The sequence below is a fragment of the Patagioenas fasciata genome, chromosome 2, assembly GCF_037038585.1.
Source record: "Patagioenas fasciata isolate bPatFas1 chromosome 2, bPatFas1.hap1, whole genome shotgun sequence".
NCBI classification, from domain to species: Eukaryota; Metazoa; Chordata; class Aves; order Columbiformes; family Columbidae; genus Patagioenas; species Patagioenas fasciata.
The window spans coordinates 20,607,193-20,625,755 of record NC_092521.1 but is presented as its reverse complement, the minus strand read 5'-3'; the positions used below and the strand labels follow the sequence as shown (position 1 = coordinate 20,625,755).

General features: G+C 36.0%; 1 protein-coding gene across 1 annotated transcript in view; it reads right to left on the bottom strand.

Moving 5' to 3' along the window:
* ANGPT1 (angiopoietin 1) overlaps positions 1–18,563 on the bottom strand; it is a 158,253-nt gene that overhangs the window by 26,588 nt on the left and 113,102 nt on the right. Inside the window, exon 7 of the mRNA XM_065832658.2 lies at positions 9,059–9,225. Coding sequence (XP_065688730.1) covers positions 9,059–9,225 — 167 coding nt within the window. The remainder of the gene's footprint in view (positions 1–9,058; positions 9,226–18,563) is intronic.

Genomic DNA, 18,563 nt, shown 5'->3' with positions numbered 1-18,563 from the left:
GTATATTTGTTTGTTTTTCTGTAGAGATCTTCACCAGGTAATAAGTAGTTGAGGTATCACCAGTCGTAACTCTCCTCTTCTCGTGTAACAACTTATCTGAGTGGTTCCTTTCCACTTAGGAATTGTGGTTTCTGTTCACTCAACAAGAGAAAGGTTTAAAACCACAAAGCTCCCCTCACAATGGTGCCATAACCAGTAATATGTGTCTCAGTGCAAGTACAAGTGTAAGTCTGAAGAAGAATTGTTTGGATAGTGTTCAGAGTTCAGGGATAGTCCTCACTGCTTCATAACATATTTGTATAATTTAATCAAAGCCTATTTAATTCAAAGTGAGGGAGCATAATCTTAGAATTCCCTCTCACACCGCATTGAGAAATGAGCCAGTACCTACTCATTCACTCAGCAGTGAATTCTTCCCTGCACAGTATCAGAGTTTCATCAAGGAGCATGTTCCCCTGCAGCAGGGATTGCTGCTTTCTCTTGGGAAGCAATAACTGTGGTCTGGATCCCCTCTGGCAAATGAATGCATTAAACCACCATCTTTTGTTTCTTTCTTAAGACAGGACATTGTCATACTTCAGGCTGTGGGCTGTGAACTGTCAGTGGATATAAATGGATGCCTTGCTATTTTCAGAATTTCCTAATGGTTAACTCCAGGCAGCTATCTGCTGCCTGATTTGGCTTCTGTCTAAGGAGCTTATCTCTCCCCAGGCATGCACAGAGAATTGAGTGTCTCAGCAAGGGTTCTGCAACTCTGTTCCTAGGGCCCAACAGCTTTAATGTTAGCACTGAAAATCTTTATCTCACCTACCTGTAGGAAACCATGTCTGATTTGTGAATAAGAACTTAAATTCATTAAATCCAGGATAATGTTTAAGTCTAGTAGATTGCTACAAACCATCTTTTTCTTGCCTCAAGTAATCAGTAGTTTGAATTGATGTATTTATTCTATTGTAGATAAACTTTATGGGAAAATAAGATACTTCTTTTCTTACTCATATATTTTCTTTCTCTTAAAAAATGAATCTAGGAGTCTGGAGGAGAAGATAGTGACATGCCCACTATGTCCTGTAGTGATAAGTGACATGCCCACTACATCCCATAGTGATAGCTTTGGTGGAACTTATTGGAAAACAAGCTTCTCTCCAGCTATGTGCTTGAAAAGCTCTAAAACACCAAAGGAAATAAAAGTTTCTAGAAACATAAGAACACAGTCAAACTTAATTATTGAAAGTTTCTTATCAATATCCTGTCAAAAGCCACTGGAATGTGGGTTCTGCAGGTACATGAAAATGAATATATTGAACAAAGTTATCCAGTTTTGGTGAAGGAAATATATCAATCTGGAGAAGGCAATTGAAAATTATCCAGTTGGAAAAGGATAGAGAAAAGCAAGACTGAAGACAGCACCAATTTAGAGATGGCTTGAAAGATCTAACAATGAAAATAAATGAATAGATATCTATCTTTTATAGATGAATAAATGGATACACAAAAATGATCAGGTCATTCCTGTACCAGACATATTCTGAGTAACCCACATTGAAGACTTCACTTTCCTGATGGAAAGCGAGGCTGCTGTGCAACCAAGAGTGCTGTGCAACCTGCCTACCTTGTAAATTTTGTATGCCAGTACCTTTCTAAAATCTCAAGTAAATGATTTCCCAGAATTTATATAACACCTCTGTTAGTTTCCCTCCATATCCTAGATATTACTGCATTAAAGAACTCTAGTGTTATTTGTGATCAAAATAAAACACAAAAATTAATGTTATGGGTTTTTAATGGTGCATATTAACAGATCCTGTTTGACAAATTGTATCATTTCTGGGCTGACTTTGCATGTATGAATTGGCATTTGACTTTTCCAAAAAAAGAGCTTTTCATATTATCTGAACTGTGGTTCATGCCTGTGATCAATTGATTTAGAAAGATGAGGAGGTTTGTGGTCCTCAAAGTATATTACTCTAACTGAGCATGTAGATACTCTTTGTCAAAAGGATCTGAAGACTAATAGCAGCATTCATTTTACATGAAACTAAGGCAGCTAAAGATGAAAACTGCAAATACCTAACTCTTTCTGAGGAAATAATACATCTTCTGTGTATGGAATTATTTGTGCCATGACACTTGTAATGAACCACATAATATTATTCCAAAGGAAATATCTCACTTTTAAAGATATTCAAGTTATAAGCTAAGAAAAGTAATCATTAATGCCTTTCTATCATGTAAAAGCGACAGGTCAGTAAACTATGTTAGCACAAAATCTCATTGGTAAGCCTATAACAGTTTGTATCTCTTGGAAAGTCAATTCTTCTACTTTATATGGACAGATACAATTTGGTATTGAATGTCTGTTATAGTTGAGCCTGGTAGAGCTCTAGTTTCATGGCTGCAGCCTGTGCTCTTTTTCACACAAACATGGCAGACAGTCACTAGATTTTGCAGAGCTGCCAGTCATGAAGTTTCAGGGGACAACAAAGAATTACACATCACTTCACATAGGGCCTATTTTGCTAAATTGAACCTGTTGTCTTGCTTCTTGAAGGGAATACAACACAAAGCCCTCTCCTCCCCATCTCAGGAGCTGCAAATCATCGCACTTCTACCAGTTCCCATCATTCTCTCTCACTATTCACTTCCCATTCTCTACTCAGTGCTCCTTTGCAGTATCCAGCATATATGGATTCTCATTATATTCCATAACATAGATGAAGAAACTCTCTGTTCCTGTTTCAGGACTGTCGTGACTACTGGATAGTGAACTACAAATGAGCTTTATGTAATTAGAGGTGGGAAATTATCAGCTGTGAATGGATAGTATACACTGGGATTTATGTGGATTAAGTTAAATTTTATTATTTATGAACTCCATAAGTATTTTTGCATCAACCTTCAGTTAGTTGGAGAAAATATTATATTTCATTTCTGCTTACATTTGGAGATAGCACATGGACTGCCAGTGAGCTTTAGTGACTGATATAGTATAGCAGCACTGGTCTGCTTCCAGAAAGACTTCTGCTTAATGGACATCAGATTGAATCCCTGCATTTCCAGTGCTCAGATTTCATGGAATATTATTGGACTGACAGTGTTCTTAGAATAAAGTTATTTCAGCCAGATATTTACATATACATAGAGACATAAAATCTTTTTTCCATATTATCCATTTTATATCGTTGTTTGGTGAAAAAAATATTAAATTTATTTTCAAATCATGGAAAGTATGCATACCACAGATATAATTTTGTCCATTAATAGGGTTTTGCATGGATATTTCCTCTGAAGTAGACTTGTAAATTAAATTTCAAGCTTCCAAAGAAAAGTGAATCACTATGTGTTTAAATTTTTGCATCATATCTATTTTTGAGTTATTCTGTACTTTTTATATTCGGCAAGAAAAGTGCAGAGATGTGGGCACACGACTGGGTCTCAGAGGATCTGTGTTTATTTTGTTGCTTTGCTAGAGATTTCTTGTGTGTTCTCCACTGCACTTTTCCGTCCCCATCTGAGAACAGTCTCTTTGAGGGTTTACTGTGATACAAATAACGCAGTCAAGGTGATAGCTTTTTACCTAAGCTACTAAAGGGACACACACACAAAAACGCATCACTGAAAAGCCCGAGTAATAAAAAAGAACCACACCAAAAATAAAAATAAGATTTTGTACACTGAGGAATGGGACAACAGCCTGTTAATGTCCTGCCACTGAAACAGCAATAGTCTGTGGAATATATTTTTAAATGATAGACACACAAAACCAGCTGTCCCCATAAAAGACACTCACAAATAACGCTTCCTTTTACCTATTACATAATTTTCATTAGTACAATTTAAAATACTGTAGAAAAATTATTGTTTCTCTACAGAAAGAAATATTATGCGCGGAAATTTGTAACAAATTCCAGCATTAGTTCAACAGTGGTGATTAAATAAATCAATAGACTCCACCTTAAAAAAAATCAAAGATTAACATTACATCAAGGCCTTTGGCTCCAGGCTACCTACCATGTTTGCCTAAGAAAACAGAGAGAAATAATACTATTCTTGAAACTAAATATACAAACTCTTATACATACAAGAGCTAAAAAATCCAATGCTCTGGGGAGAATTTATTGTGATCTTTCAATACTTACAAGGGACTTATAAGGTAAATAGTACAAAATTTTAGCAGCATCTGTTGCAATAGTACAAGTGGTAATGGTTATGGAGTGTAAATTCAGACTAGATTTAAGGAAGACGTTTTTTACAATGAGAGTGTTGAAACACTGGCCCATGTTGCCCAGAGAGGTGGTAGATGCCCCATCCCTGGAGACATTCAAGGTCAGGCTGGACAGGGCCCTGAGCAACGTGATCTAGCTGAAAATGTCCCAGCTCACTGCAGGGGGCTTGGAATAGATGACCTTTGAATGCCCCTTCCAACTCAAACCATTATATGATTCTATCACTGTACATTAAACAACTGATACAATTTTCCAAAGTAAAGCCTGGAGAGAAATAGCATTTTACAGAGCTTGGAAACTGCTCTACCTAGATTTGTATGACTCACAGGACAATGTCAGTGGTTTGACGTGATTTTAAAAAATTCAGTGACTCTCCTTCTTGTTTGCAATGAATTCCCTCAACTTCTGCCCTCTGAGGATCCATAAATCTGATTATTTTCTTCTTAACTGATATTCTCCTGTCAATTTTTTTCTTGCTTTTCCCACTAATAATGTATCATAGAATCATTTTGGTTGGAAGAGACCCTCAAGATCATAGAGTCCAACCATAGCCTAATTCAGGCACTAAACCATATCCCTAAGTGCCTCATCTATATATCTTTTAAATACCTCCTGGGATAGTGACTCCACCACTTCCATGGACAGCCTGTTCCAGTGATTCACAATGCTTTGTCTGAAGAAATTTTTCTTGATATCCCCTCTGAAATCTTCCCTGGTGCAACTTGAGGCCATTTCCTCTCATCCTGTCACTTGCTACCTGGGAGAAAAGACCAACCCCGTCCATGCTACAATCTCCTTTCAGGTAGTTATAGACAGCAGTAAGCTCTCCCCTCAACCTCCTTTTCTCCAAGCTAAATGGCCCGAGTTCCCTCAGCTGCCTCTCATAAGACTGGTTCTGCAGACCCCTCACCAGCTTCGTTGCTCTCCTCTCTGCTCTCTTTCATTTTCTCATAGGATTTCCAAATCTGTTTATCATGGTGATTCCAATATAAAGACTGTTCTCCTTAATTTTTACTATCAAAGGTCAAACATCAGCTTAAGTACATAATACATTCACAGAAGTTAGGATGCTTTCTGTCTGTCATTAGTTTTCACCTATACTTACAACAATCCCAAAGTCTTGATCACATCAGCAGCACTACCTAATCATTTAATAATATTCTCCCATGGATAGGACCAAAGGTAGAGAGTCATTGCAGCAATGGAAAGCTTTTCTCAATAAAAGAATGACTAAATACTGGAGTTTATTGTCATAGGGAGGGGAGGGTATATCCAGTCTAAGGGTTCTGAGGTACAAACAGCTCAGCCAATTAAAGTGTATTTTTCCCATTGTCTATTCCATGTCTTGCTTGGAAATGCTGCTCCTGTATCATGAGTCACAAAACCAGGTGTGTGTACAGGCTTATACGGCTGCTGCTCAAAATCCAGCATCAATATATCTGCTTTCATTAACTAATATGTGGGATTATGAAATATGGTGCCTGAAATTCCAACATGTGGTTAACTTTCCTGGTTAGTTCTGGAGGGTCTGAGGACACAGGTCAGAGTAGCAGTATGTGATATCTGTACAGCTCCTAAGAACATCAAATAATGTCAACAGACTATCAAGAGTGCACTAGGTAGAGTCTGCATAGGAAATGACGAGAGGTCATGTGTCTTTTAGTAGTCTCTTTCAACTTATATTTTTAGAGTTCTATAAATAATTAATTTGACTTAAGAAACACTGCACTAAATGGGGTTTGCAAGATCTGACTCTTCTTGCTCTGGAGATTTTACTTGCCACAGTATAAGACCTGCAAAGAGACTGGCAGAGATAGTTTTCATCTTATTTACAGGCAGTCCTCTGTGTAGTAATTTTGTGCAGATAAGAAGCCTAAGGATGTTAGATACTTCCATGCTATTGAAGGTTTCACATGTGGTGCAACACTGATCTTCCTCTTTCAATTATAATTTATCATTATACATTTACTGCATCAGTATCCACCTTCTCATCTCAGCTTTCTTCTATGCAGTCATCATCTGGGATAAATAGGTTTTATTCTGCATTCCCAGAAAGCCTTTTGGAGCTGTCTCATTTTGAAAGAGAAACAAGCATATTTTTAACATACATGTGTTCAGCATTACTCTTTTTAATCATAGATTCTTTAGGCTAATAAAAAGTAGTAAAGACAACACAAACAGCCCAGAGGAAAAACAGAACCCTTCTGAAATCACTAGTTGGGAGTTATCCAGACTGAATTGTACTTTGCATAATGTTGGGGCTGGATTTTGGAAAAACAGGATAAAAATGATTTTCCATATTTTCTCAGACACATTTTGTCACTTCATGGTTTTCTGTTTTTAAATTAACTATATTTACTGGTTATTATTTCTTAGTGAAATTGTATTATTTGAAACTAATGCAGGGTGTGATCAACCTGCAATTACTTATTTTTGCAAACCTTTGAAGAAACAATATTTAATGTGAGTCACTCGCATAAAATCCTAACAGCTTCCAAAACAAGCTGTTTGTTTGGCAAAATTATTTCAAATGAACAGCAACTGAAGCTTTGAAAAGATATGGTGTTGTATGTTTGAGGTACTGAATGCAAACATGGCAAATGCCTGACAGTGGTGAAGGAAAGGCACTGCAAGCAGGAGGTTGGGAACTGTGATTTTCAACTTCAGAGGAATCATTTAAATTCTTAATGGCAGTTCCTCAGATAAAGAGAAAACAGCATTCTCTGAAGGGGGGCCAGCTGTTTAGAACTCAATAATCAGGCTTTTATTTGGCCTGCCTTCTGGAGTCACTTCTATCACAGATAGTGATGCTGGCAAGCAAAATAAAGAGTTTTTATGTCATCGGATGCATTCTTGTAATAATTCCTAAGAGAGCATAACTTTTTTTTTTTTTTTTTTTAAATGTCTGTTGAACATACATCTTTCTGAACTAGGCACTAGGGTGTTTGTGAAGCATGAAAAATAATTCAGATTTGCATGTGGTTTACGCTTCATTATTTCCAGAACTGTCACTGTACTACTCAGTTATTTTCTTTAAATATTCAGTTATGTTTGAGTAAAAAATAATCAAGAAATTAATTTGAAATACGCAGGGCCAACAAAGACAGAACCTTTTTACCTCTTCATGTTTCCCTCTCTATTCCAGTATAAAGTGAATGGAACCAATTCCCTGTCCCCTGGACAGAGGAACTTCAGTTTTACTGTAAGGAGACCACACAGACAGCATGAGCGTAGCTCACTCTGGCCTTTAATTGGACTACGGAGTATGACAGGAATCAAAATTACATTCATTAGTCTCAAGTCAAATTCCTTCTAATTTTTGTGGAAAGTGACTTGAACATGGATAGTAGAATTTATTCCTGTTACTCGATATTGTACTTTTTAAGGCCTGTACATCCTTTCTGATTTAATATACACACTTTTGAAACATATTTTTTTTGTTTTTCTTGTTCAGCAAGAAGAATTTTAATGGATCAGTTTTCACAATATTTCCATGTTCATAAAATATGGTTTATATTGCCAAAAGATTTCCCTTTCTTCTAATGAAAGTAGGTTTACTTTACTTTCCTATGTATTTCTCTTTTCATACAGACATCCTGGAGACTTAGGCTGATTCAGGATGATTTTCCAGGGCTACTCTGCTGTCCATCAACATATTAAACCTAATCTACTTAAGAAATCTCCAAGTGTCTCTGTTATCAGCCGAGGCAGAGAAGCAAATCCTATGCTCAAGTCCTTTAAAGACTCTTTCTTTGAGGTAAAATTTATTAGAGATGACAAAGAACATATTAAAATTTGGATAAAGTTTACATCTTGGGCTAGAGCTTGCTCTTTGGCCTTCAAAGTTAGTTGTATAGCACTATTCATGTCTGTATAGCTAGACTTTTTCCCCAAAAAATTAACATTTCCTTGTTCACAGTGCGTATTGGAAAAAGTCCCTGTTCCATGGGATCCCACAGTTGTGTTCAGGAATTGCCTGAGAAAGCACTACTTGGGTCAGGCTTAAACTGTGCCAGGAAAAGGGCAATCACTTCAATGTACATAGGCAACGGTACGCAATTTTTTAGGCTCGTGTCCTTGTCCTGGTTGGTACTTAGCACCTGAAGTAGTCTCAGGTCACCGTGTCCAGCAGAGTTCCCAGACAGCTGGAGGGACAACAGGGGACACGGGCACTACTTTGTGTCCCACCTGGGCAGAATCCTATCAGCAAAAAGAGCAAATTCCTCTCACTTAAATGTGACTTAAACATTTGGTTTTACAATACATTGGTTTCTCTCCCAAGTCTTATACTAACTAGATGTGCGGTAACAAATATTTTAGGACATTTTTCTGGGTTTCATATTCTTTCTCCAGCATTGTGCTGTCTGTTCAGATCAAGCAATGACTAGAAAAAAAAAAAAAAAATCACATTTTATTTTTCCTCTCAATTTATACTGAATTTTTAGTTTGGAAATACCAGACATTTTAACATTTTTCGTCTTTTCTTCCTATGTCCATTGTTTCAGTTTCATGCTTCTGAGGCAGAAATCCTTCAAGCTGTAATGAAGAGTCCATATTCTTTTTCTATTCAGTTTTGAGTTCTGATGGTCTCATGTTTGCTAAAATTTATACATTTTTGTAGCAGTTCTACCTGCCAGAATAATTAATGGATCATCCCTTGTTCTCAGATATATTATTTTTACTCTAACCTTTCAACAATGAGAAATCAATTTTTTTAGTTTTACCCTCTTTATTCACTTTCAATGAAAATCAATATCATATTTATCTCATATTTAACAACCAAACAATGAAAAATATTGAGTAGAGTCAAAAGAATTTCAATAGAGTCTTACCTGTAATTCTGCTTTTCATTTCCTATGTGAAATCTGTCATACTGTGAATATGCCCGGTTTCCTTCCCAGTCCATTAATTCAATTCTTAGAGAATATTGCCTCTGACTTGTTATTGCAAAGATAAATTCATTTCCCAGCCAATGTTCACCTGATGGACTACCAAAACCCTAGAAAAAAGTTGGCAGAATAACTAGATGTAATTATTGTAATTGGTAGAATCACGATATATTAGTAAAACCATCATTATATTTTACCTATACATTCTAATTACTGGTCATAGCTTTCTGTGATCTGGTTTGACTATCTCTAAAATGCATCTATTAAAACATACCACGTAGGAATGTCATGCAGTTCAATTGATATTTGACAGAACAGGTGAGGTTGTCAGCTGAAAATCACTTTCCAATTGCACAATATTAATGATATGGTGCTGTATTTGCATATCAATCAATAAGAATACTGGACATAGTCATATTCTATAATACATTTCATATGGTGTTGATCACAGGGATCATTAAGACAATTAAGTCAAAGCAGAATTCTGCTACACACTAGAAAGGGTTAAAAAGAGTTTACATTAGCCTAGATTATACACTGAATTCAAGTTAGCTGTGGATGATAGCTGATGTTGTAATGTCTAAAAAATGGACCATTCCTTTGCTGTTGAGTTTCTGTCACAACTGAAGGAGGGAGGCTTTTAGTTTAAAATCCTCTTCTGTATACAATATCTACTGGACAGGACAGTGTCTGTGAGTGATCGTTAGTTATAGCATTGGTTTACTTCATTCTTGATCCACTAAAGTTCAAACTGGCTAAGATTTTTGCTGCTAGAAAGTAATTTTTTCTTACCCTGCTGAGGTGAAATAAGATATCTATAGATGCTTTGATGCTTTGAAATCTTTAACTTAAGGAGTTAAGACTATTTCTATAGACTATCCAAAGCACAGCAGAGGGTATTGTAACTTTATTTTCTAAGAATGAAAAATAAACAGCAGTAGAGTATTTAAGGTACCTAACTCTCCTCACATTTCATATATTCAAATGATCTTATTTCCATTTAAGTAAACAATACAGTTTTCAGACATGGAAAAATAATAATAAAAGTATAACCAGTTTTCAAACTGTATTCCTAGATCTGTTTTTTGTTGGTTCTTCCAGATTTTAAAATTATTTAAATGTTGGTGAACATTTTATTGCATTAAAGGTTTTATTTAATGTAATTAATTTAATTTACTATATATTAAAATTATTTTTCTTTAGAAAGTATCAGTTCATACCTGAGAACTCTTAGTTCCATTTTTGTTCTTTTTAAACAATAAAAAATATTTTAAAGTGTAATCTTTACTTGTGAAGAACTATTTCAACATGACTATATTTACACATATTTCTTAAGCTAGGAAAAATGGGAACTGGAAATCTGCTTATTTGCTTGCAGTGCTGGGAGTGTTTTAGAAGACCCTTGTGAAAATTTCCTGATCAAATTGAATAAAAGATTGGATGATTTTCTTGCCTATGATCAAAAAATCACCCTCTTTTACTAAGGTGTCACCGCTGCATGGAGGAAAGAAATAAACAATGAAACAATTCTGGTTTTGGAATAGATTAGTGTGCATCCAATCTCAAATATTTTCTTTCGTCATTCATTACAAGAAGCTACTTTCCCTCTGCACTCTCCATCATGGTATTGAACAGACAACATTTGCTCTCAGTCTCTGATCATGAACTAAACTCTGTGATGTGCCATTGATTGAGCCAGTGTAAGTTTCAAGAATAAGTTTGAACATTTCCAGAAATAACATATTTTTTGAAGAGGGCTAAAATTAAGAGACTTCCTTGGGACTAGAATTCAAGTAATGGGAGATGCATCTGTGAGACACATTGGCAAGAAATAAATTTCTTTATGACATTTCAGTCACTCTTAGTGTGAGATGGAAAGAGTGAGATTAAAACCCTCTCTCTTTTGTTTTTTTATTGCATTACATTGCTCCAGCCCTGACTAGTTGGGTCTACTGAGGATGGAATCCTGTCTCTCCAGAGGCCATGCAGCAGCTGAGTGAAGCTGCATCATAGCCAACACTTCACTCGCAATGCAGAGGTATACCACCTGCAAAGTTTTAAAGAAACTTCATTTAAAAAATGTAGAACCTAAAAAGTTTATGATAGGATCAAAAGAAGTAAAACGGGGATTTTGCTGTTACTGTTCCTACACTCTACTCAGGAGTAGTTTTAACTAGCCTACCTGAGCAGGTATTTGGTGGTCATTGATACTAGAGGCTAAGAAGACATGTCAGGTTTGGCTACACTGTGCTGAGCACACTACTTTCTGTTTCGAATAAGTATGTCTGCCTTTTGACTGCGAGATCATCAAGTGATATCCAGGGACAAAGCATTTAGTCTGCAAGAACTGAAATTTGGTGGTCTGTGGTGAGTCTTGGAGAAGACTCAAACTGAAATATGGGAGGACATTATTAGTTGGCTTCTCCTTTCTTGCATATTATTTAATTATGCCCTTTATCTCAAGTAGATGTTTAGCTACCTAAGTCCCTGTAAGTACTAGTTGTAGTTAATGCTGGTGATTTCTTGCTTTGACCACAGCAGTCTTACTGCTCCTCAAGCTTTCCCATGGTGTATCTTTGTATCTCACCTGCTGCTTTGATTGCATTCACATGCATACTCGGCTTCATATACTCTTTCTAAAATACAAAAGCTTGTTCCTTCCCTGCATAAACCCTGTCTACAGCTTTCACTGTTTTTAACCTGTTCCCTTTATCCTTTCCATCTCCTTGCCTTTTCTCTCTGCCCTGTAACTGTCACGCACAGTTTCTCCTGTTCTGGCAGCTTTGGCAGAGTCACACGAGAGGAGTCAGTGGTTTGTCCCTGATGTCCTCCCTCACCAGTGGTCATTGCCACTTGCCTTAGAGGAGGGGACAATATACTTTGTGGTAACTACCTAGCAAGAAGTTGGTCTCCTTAAAATCCAGAAGGCAGAACTGGAGCATAGGTGTTTACATATCATCCAAAGTAAGTTTCTTTGCAGACTATATGGTTTCTAATTCGCAGAAGATATATTATTATTATTATCTTATCTCTCTCTCCCTTTAAAATAAGATTTTCAGGAAATCCTTTCTCCTTTTTTCCCAGTGCTGGTAAGCTGAGGGGACTCCCCTTTGAACTGTGGCTCTATTGAATTATATTTGTCTTATCTTATTTAGATTACAGCCTATTCAGGATGTAATACATGTGACTTTTTAAACATTATGTGCTCCCATATGTGTTTTATATAAACTCCAGACATTATATATAGTTATTCTGAAATAATAATAATTTTTCTTCTTCACATTTACACTTCCTTCTCCCTTTTCACATGTGTTATTACACTAAGGTGAAAATCTATCACTAAGTGGTTTGCTCTCCTGACCGGAGGAAATGAAGCTGCAGCAAAAGGGAACAGAAGGAATATAAAAATGAATATAAAAAAATATGAGGAAAGCCACTACATTAGTTACGAAAAACTGAATCCTATTATAAGGAGGTACAATACTGAAACTCAGATTAGAAATTCATAGACTAAGAAAGATTTTTCTTTTTTTTCTTGTCAGGAGCAACTTCTCTTTAAACAAACCCCTTGTCCTTATGAAAAGAAAACCAAGGAAGTAAGAGGAATATAAAACATATCTCTGAAGCAAGGAATGTTCCTAAGGAGAAGTGTATTTTATTAAACACATAATATGGTTGGAAGAAAGAAATAAACAAACAAACAGGCACTCAAAGCTTTCATAGATCTAAACCAGAGAGGAGCAGTACATTTCTGTTAAGTACAGAGTTGGGAACAGTTTCTTCAAGGATAATTTTATTATGCCAAACTCAACTGTTTCCAACCTGTATTTAGTCTGCAGTTTACTGCCTCTGTTTCAGACCTAAAGAAAGACTTACATACTCGCTGTTTTTTCCAGATGCTTTGGCTGACTTAATTCCTACACAGCTTTCCTTGTTTATATCTTATTTAGACCATCACTGCTACTAGAGCACTACTACTTTGGCAAGATATGTAAGAAGAGAATGACATATTATTAGCCAAATAAACCCTGAAAAATATGATTTAACTTTTTGTTTCCATTCCCAACACTGCGGCTGGCAAAAGAAATGATTGAGCCACATTTTTTTGGTTTGCCTACAAGATCTTTAGACTTCAAAGTACATTTCAGAATTTTATCTTCGAATACAAGATCTATTTTTTGTTTCCTTCACCCAGAAAACTTGAGGAAACAGGCTTGTGTAATGGTTATTCCCACCTGCCCTCTATTTTTGTACAATACTTTCTGAACACTTTTGAGGTTGGGATAGAAAACACACAACCTTGAAGTTCAACAAGGTTTCAGGAGAACTGTTGCTTGGGATGAGTTGCCACTGGGAGGAATGCTGAAGTGGGCACAGACCAATCAGCCAAGCACAGTTGCTGAGCATGCATTGCCCGGGAAGACCCTTAGACACCTGGGAGAGATTTGAGGGACATAAAAGAGGAACTCAAGCTAATGCCACAGAGAATCTTTGAAAATAATTGGGATTCAGGACATTATTAGTAATGAGAATGGGACTTCTGTGTAGGACACTGACAAAAATCCCCAGAAAAGCAGACCTCATTAATTTTGCTGTTCATGAGATAATGCAGTAATTGTTCAGTAATGAAAATTCAGTAATGAAATTCTAGCATTTTAGTTGACAGCAGTGATAAGGTGCTTTCAACCTTACTTTAGATCCTGCTTGTCATTTTGAATGGAAAAGGAATTTGATTTTGAGAATGCCTTAGATTATAGATTTGAATTTTGAAAATTAACATTAGGAGTCATCTATTCCAGATGCGTAGCTGTTGTTAAATGTGTTTGTTTCCCAGTATATATATACTCTGTCTACACACTCATTGTTTTTTATGTTCATATTGCTATAACAAATACTTCCAGAATTATTTGTGCTAAAATTTTGTACTTAAACTCAAGGAAGCACATGAGGTGATCCAAGCCATCCTCAGCTATCAGCCTACCAGGAAAAGGAACACCTATCTTTCATGAATGTGTTTGTAGTTAACTAGATATTAAATCCCTCTGAAACTCAGTGGGTCATAAGCACTGTTCCAAGATTGCATTTTAAATGATTAAGAGAAACAATGTTTTTATTAGCTTTCTGTATTTTGTTAATTATATGTTTCCAAGTAGAGGTATTAATTCTTTAAATTTTATATTTTATTCCAAAACTATTCATTGCATAACATTTTGAGATGACTGGCAAATAAGAAGGTTCCCAAAACGGTGCTTAATGTAATGGGGAAAAGCGAGAAATTTCCAAAATTTTTCAGAAGTCTCCTACATTTTCCCTATTAGCACTCTATGGAAATCAGGATAATGTAGCATGGAAATATGCTTGCATCATCATAATAGGTTTTCTTAACTGTTCACTACTAGCCACAGACAGGATATACAAGTCTTTGCACTCACCTAGCACAGATTATTTTAATGTATCATTATATTGTTCACAAACAGAAAACATTTATATTTTTACTGCTGAAAACTGCTTTAAGATAATATTTTGGCAAAATTTGATCTGAAATAAGTCTGTTAAAAAGACAATTAGTAAAATAAGTTTTTCATCAAGGAATAAGCAGATGACACTTTGTACAGCATTTGGAATAGATTATTTTTGTAGACACAGTAACACTTGTTTTCAGAGCAAAGAAATGATACAATATAGAATCTTATGGACAGTTTTAATCGTATTTATATAGTAGGATGAAGCAAAGGAGTTTTCTGATTCTCTGTGCCTATAACTACACAGTAAATTGTGTAAATTCTGACGTAGTACCTAACTGTTATGCAAAAAAAATAGTAATTTGTTGTTCTTTTGTATGCATTAAAGTACTTAGAACCAGGGATCACAAACAAAAGTACATGATTTTATAATATTTACTCTAAATGAGATCCAGGTTCCACATCACCTCATTTCCAATTGATTGATTGATTGATTCATAGAGTCAAAATCTAACACAGTCATGAGTACAAAGAAAGAGAATTCAATATTGGTTTTAAAAATTACCTTAAGAATTTACAAAGTTGATACTTATTCAAAAATAATAAGTACGGTGCAAAAGAGTTTTATTAGCTTTGGCAAAAACTGTGGGGGTATTCTGTTTGAATCATGTTACTTCAAGTTCATTAAACAATTATCTCTCTTTATTTATTTTGTCTGATAATGCTCATAGGAAGCTTTGACTTTTTATAGACAAAACAAAATTGAAACCAGACACAGTCAATATATCCTATGGGTTCATCTCCTGTTAGACAATTCACTGAATAAAGCAGATAATAATTCAGTGTTTTACAGCAGCAATTTCTTCCCAGAAGCCATAAAGAATATTCAGCTCCATTTGCCTTAGCTGAGAATGTGGAATAGATTTTGTTCAAGACTATCATTTCTATAAAGGTCAGTATACTTCTGCATTTCCATCACATTGAATTATTCATTACATTATTTGAAATAAAGATGTGGACTATAGAAATGACTTCAACTTCGTCAGAGAAATAAAATGTGTTAAATAATGTTAACTTAAAAGAATATGGGAAAAGAACACTAAATATTCAAAATTATTTCTATGAAATACTAACAAATATTTGGCGGTGAGATTAAAAAATATGTTTAGACTGAAGCCAGAGGTGCCTTCTCAAAAGAGTAAAACAAAAACTAAGTTATTGTCAGTTTAAACAAAGAACTAAATTTCCATATAATCATTCCAAATTTGAAAAATGTGTCCCAAAACCTTGGCCGTAGCCTGCAGCAATTCAGGCTGTTGCACTTCATTCTAGACCAAACATATTAGTAGACATACACAAGTTAGGTTCTTTTTTTCCTTTTCCTTCTCAAACACACACAGAATCAGTCATAGCAGAGTTGCTGGTGAGGAAGGATCACAGTGACAAAATCCAGGATTGAGGTGCAAACCTTACAGAAATGTTACCTCTGTCTATGCAGGGGACCCCAAGCAGGTCAGTTTCCTACAGTGGCTCATATACAGGCCTGAATCTCAATCTCACTTCCCTACTATTTAACTAAAAATTACATTGAGACCCTCTCTTCCAAACCGTCTTCTTCACAAGTGAATCCTGGGAATATACAGACACTCAGTGCAGTTCCTATTAAGTGCATGCCAGGGAGGTGGGTGGTTTTTAAAGAAAAGAAAACTCAGTTTTTGTATTCTAAGAAACACGAATTGCAAGCTTAAGGGACTTTCTGTTTTGTTTACTTTTGTTCACTTCAGGCAAAATGAAAGAATTTTCGGAGGTAGGATGTAATTATTTTTTCAGAAGACAGAGATTCATGCTAAATGACACAGATGCACATAACTAGGAACACAGATGTGACAGGAAAGACCAACAGTCTGTTTATGAGTTTGAGCAGGAACTTGAATCTCAGCCCCGTAATGCATCTAAATATCTCAAACATCAGACTTATGAGTTACTCTTTCTTGCTTGGGCTCAGTCACTACACTAAGTAGCTGAAGAAAGAATAAAAGATGACTGACAACAGAATTAGAAACCTAGAGTAGGTATTTTACATGAGCCCCAGAGTGAAAGGCTGCTGCAGTGAGTCCCAAACAGAACAGATCAGGCAGGAGATGCTCCTCTCTGAAGGGAAAGCTCTTCCATGATAAGAACACACAATTCTTATTTGGGAGGATCTCTACTACAATTCTATTGAATGTTCACATCACTAATTTAAAAAAGCAACCTCTCAAAGTCTCACCAGACTCTTATAAAATAGCATCTCCACCTTTTGGTTAGAAAGTTCCTTTAATAACATGAATCTTTTTTCATGATACTCTAATACAGGGTGCTAGCATAATTAAGCTGAATTGTGATAACATTACATAAAATGTATTAAGTTTAACATGTAAAGAATATATTACATGCTTATATTAACAACCTTTGAAATACCACAAGTCTCATCAGTGTCTATTAATGGTGTTACATTGAAGCATGGTTTGCAGAGTAGGCACAAATACATAGCCATGTGTCAACACAACACTTGAAACTGATGTTATACAGTAACTTTTGCATAGGAAAGACTGTGTTGAGTATAACACAGTTTAAACACAACTGTACTTCAATACAAAACTGTGTTTAACTTTACATCTGAAAGTATTCCTCAAAATGAAGATGTTTCCTTGTGTGGTAATATCTTCTCTGGTGCCCAAACTAGTGATATAAAGCCCCCTCAAAAAAATATTGTTTCATTCTTGCTCCCTTAGATCATACTGTTGAAATGCAACTGTAGATTAAACCTTAGTCTGAACCAGAATAGTTTCATGAGCATGTTTTCATAAAACTGAATATGGTCTCTCACCACTTTGATATCATGTCTATCTCCACTGATGGATTTAGACCCCAGGAGAAGCTGAGAACATGCTGGCTCTTTTTATAACACCGATGAAAGTGAGAATTATCTGAGTAATAGTTGCATTCAGAAGTGACTTTTATTAAACTAGTGTGACATGTCACCCTTTATCACAGAAGAGTGGATCTGCATGAAAGGCGGTACTCGCATAATATCCTGATACACATTCCAGTTACCGAATATCATTTCCTTATATCCAAATTACTTGGTAAATGTTTGAAAGAAACAAATGGCTTCCATGTCATCTATCTCAGTCACTTGAAGTAAATTATTTTTTTCAGATGTAAGTAACTTACAACTCATGACTTTGAAGTGTACTATCATAAGAAATGCATTTGTGACTACAGGTTACAAAATTATTCATGTCTGAAGTGTGCCTTTTTCCCCTCTTGTACCCATAATTCGTTCTCATGAGCTTATTCATGCAACCTAATAATTCAACACCACCACCCCTCCCAACCCGTCTTGTTTTTCCACAGTACAAAAGCAACTTTCCTTCAGTCTTTTCCAAGGACACACTTTTCCTAGTTCTTGCCTTTCTCACAGGTCCATTCTATCCTCACATCTTTCATTTTTTCTGGAAGGACCATGCTGATATTGCAGGGCACTCTATAGAATTCTTAACACTATAATCAGGGAAAGAGCATGAAGCTGCTTCTGCAGAAGGAATTATGGGATATAGCTCCAGCTAGCTAGCTAGATGGGTGGCTGTAGTACAGATAGTGTTATGAAAACTCTTCTCCTTCCATAAAACTTTCTGTATTTTTTTATTCCCAGGCAAACTTCAAAATGCTCCCCCATGTTCTTTGAAGCAACAATTCTTTCCCTCAGAACTGTATCACTAAGCCACAGGGGGAAGGAGCAGCTGGGAAGAGTGCTCTGAATATCCCCTAGCACTCTGCTAAGCAGAAGAAAGCAAACCAGAATAATTCACGTGCTAACAGTAAAAGATGCTCAGCTCTGAAAACAAGGCAGCCCTGTGCAAGCTGCCATTTGGGAATGGCCTGCTACCCCTAACTGTTTGGACATTATTTGTGAAATGCTATTTGAGTCAGAGCAGAACTCC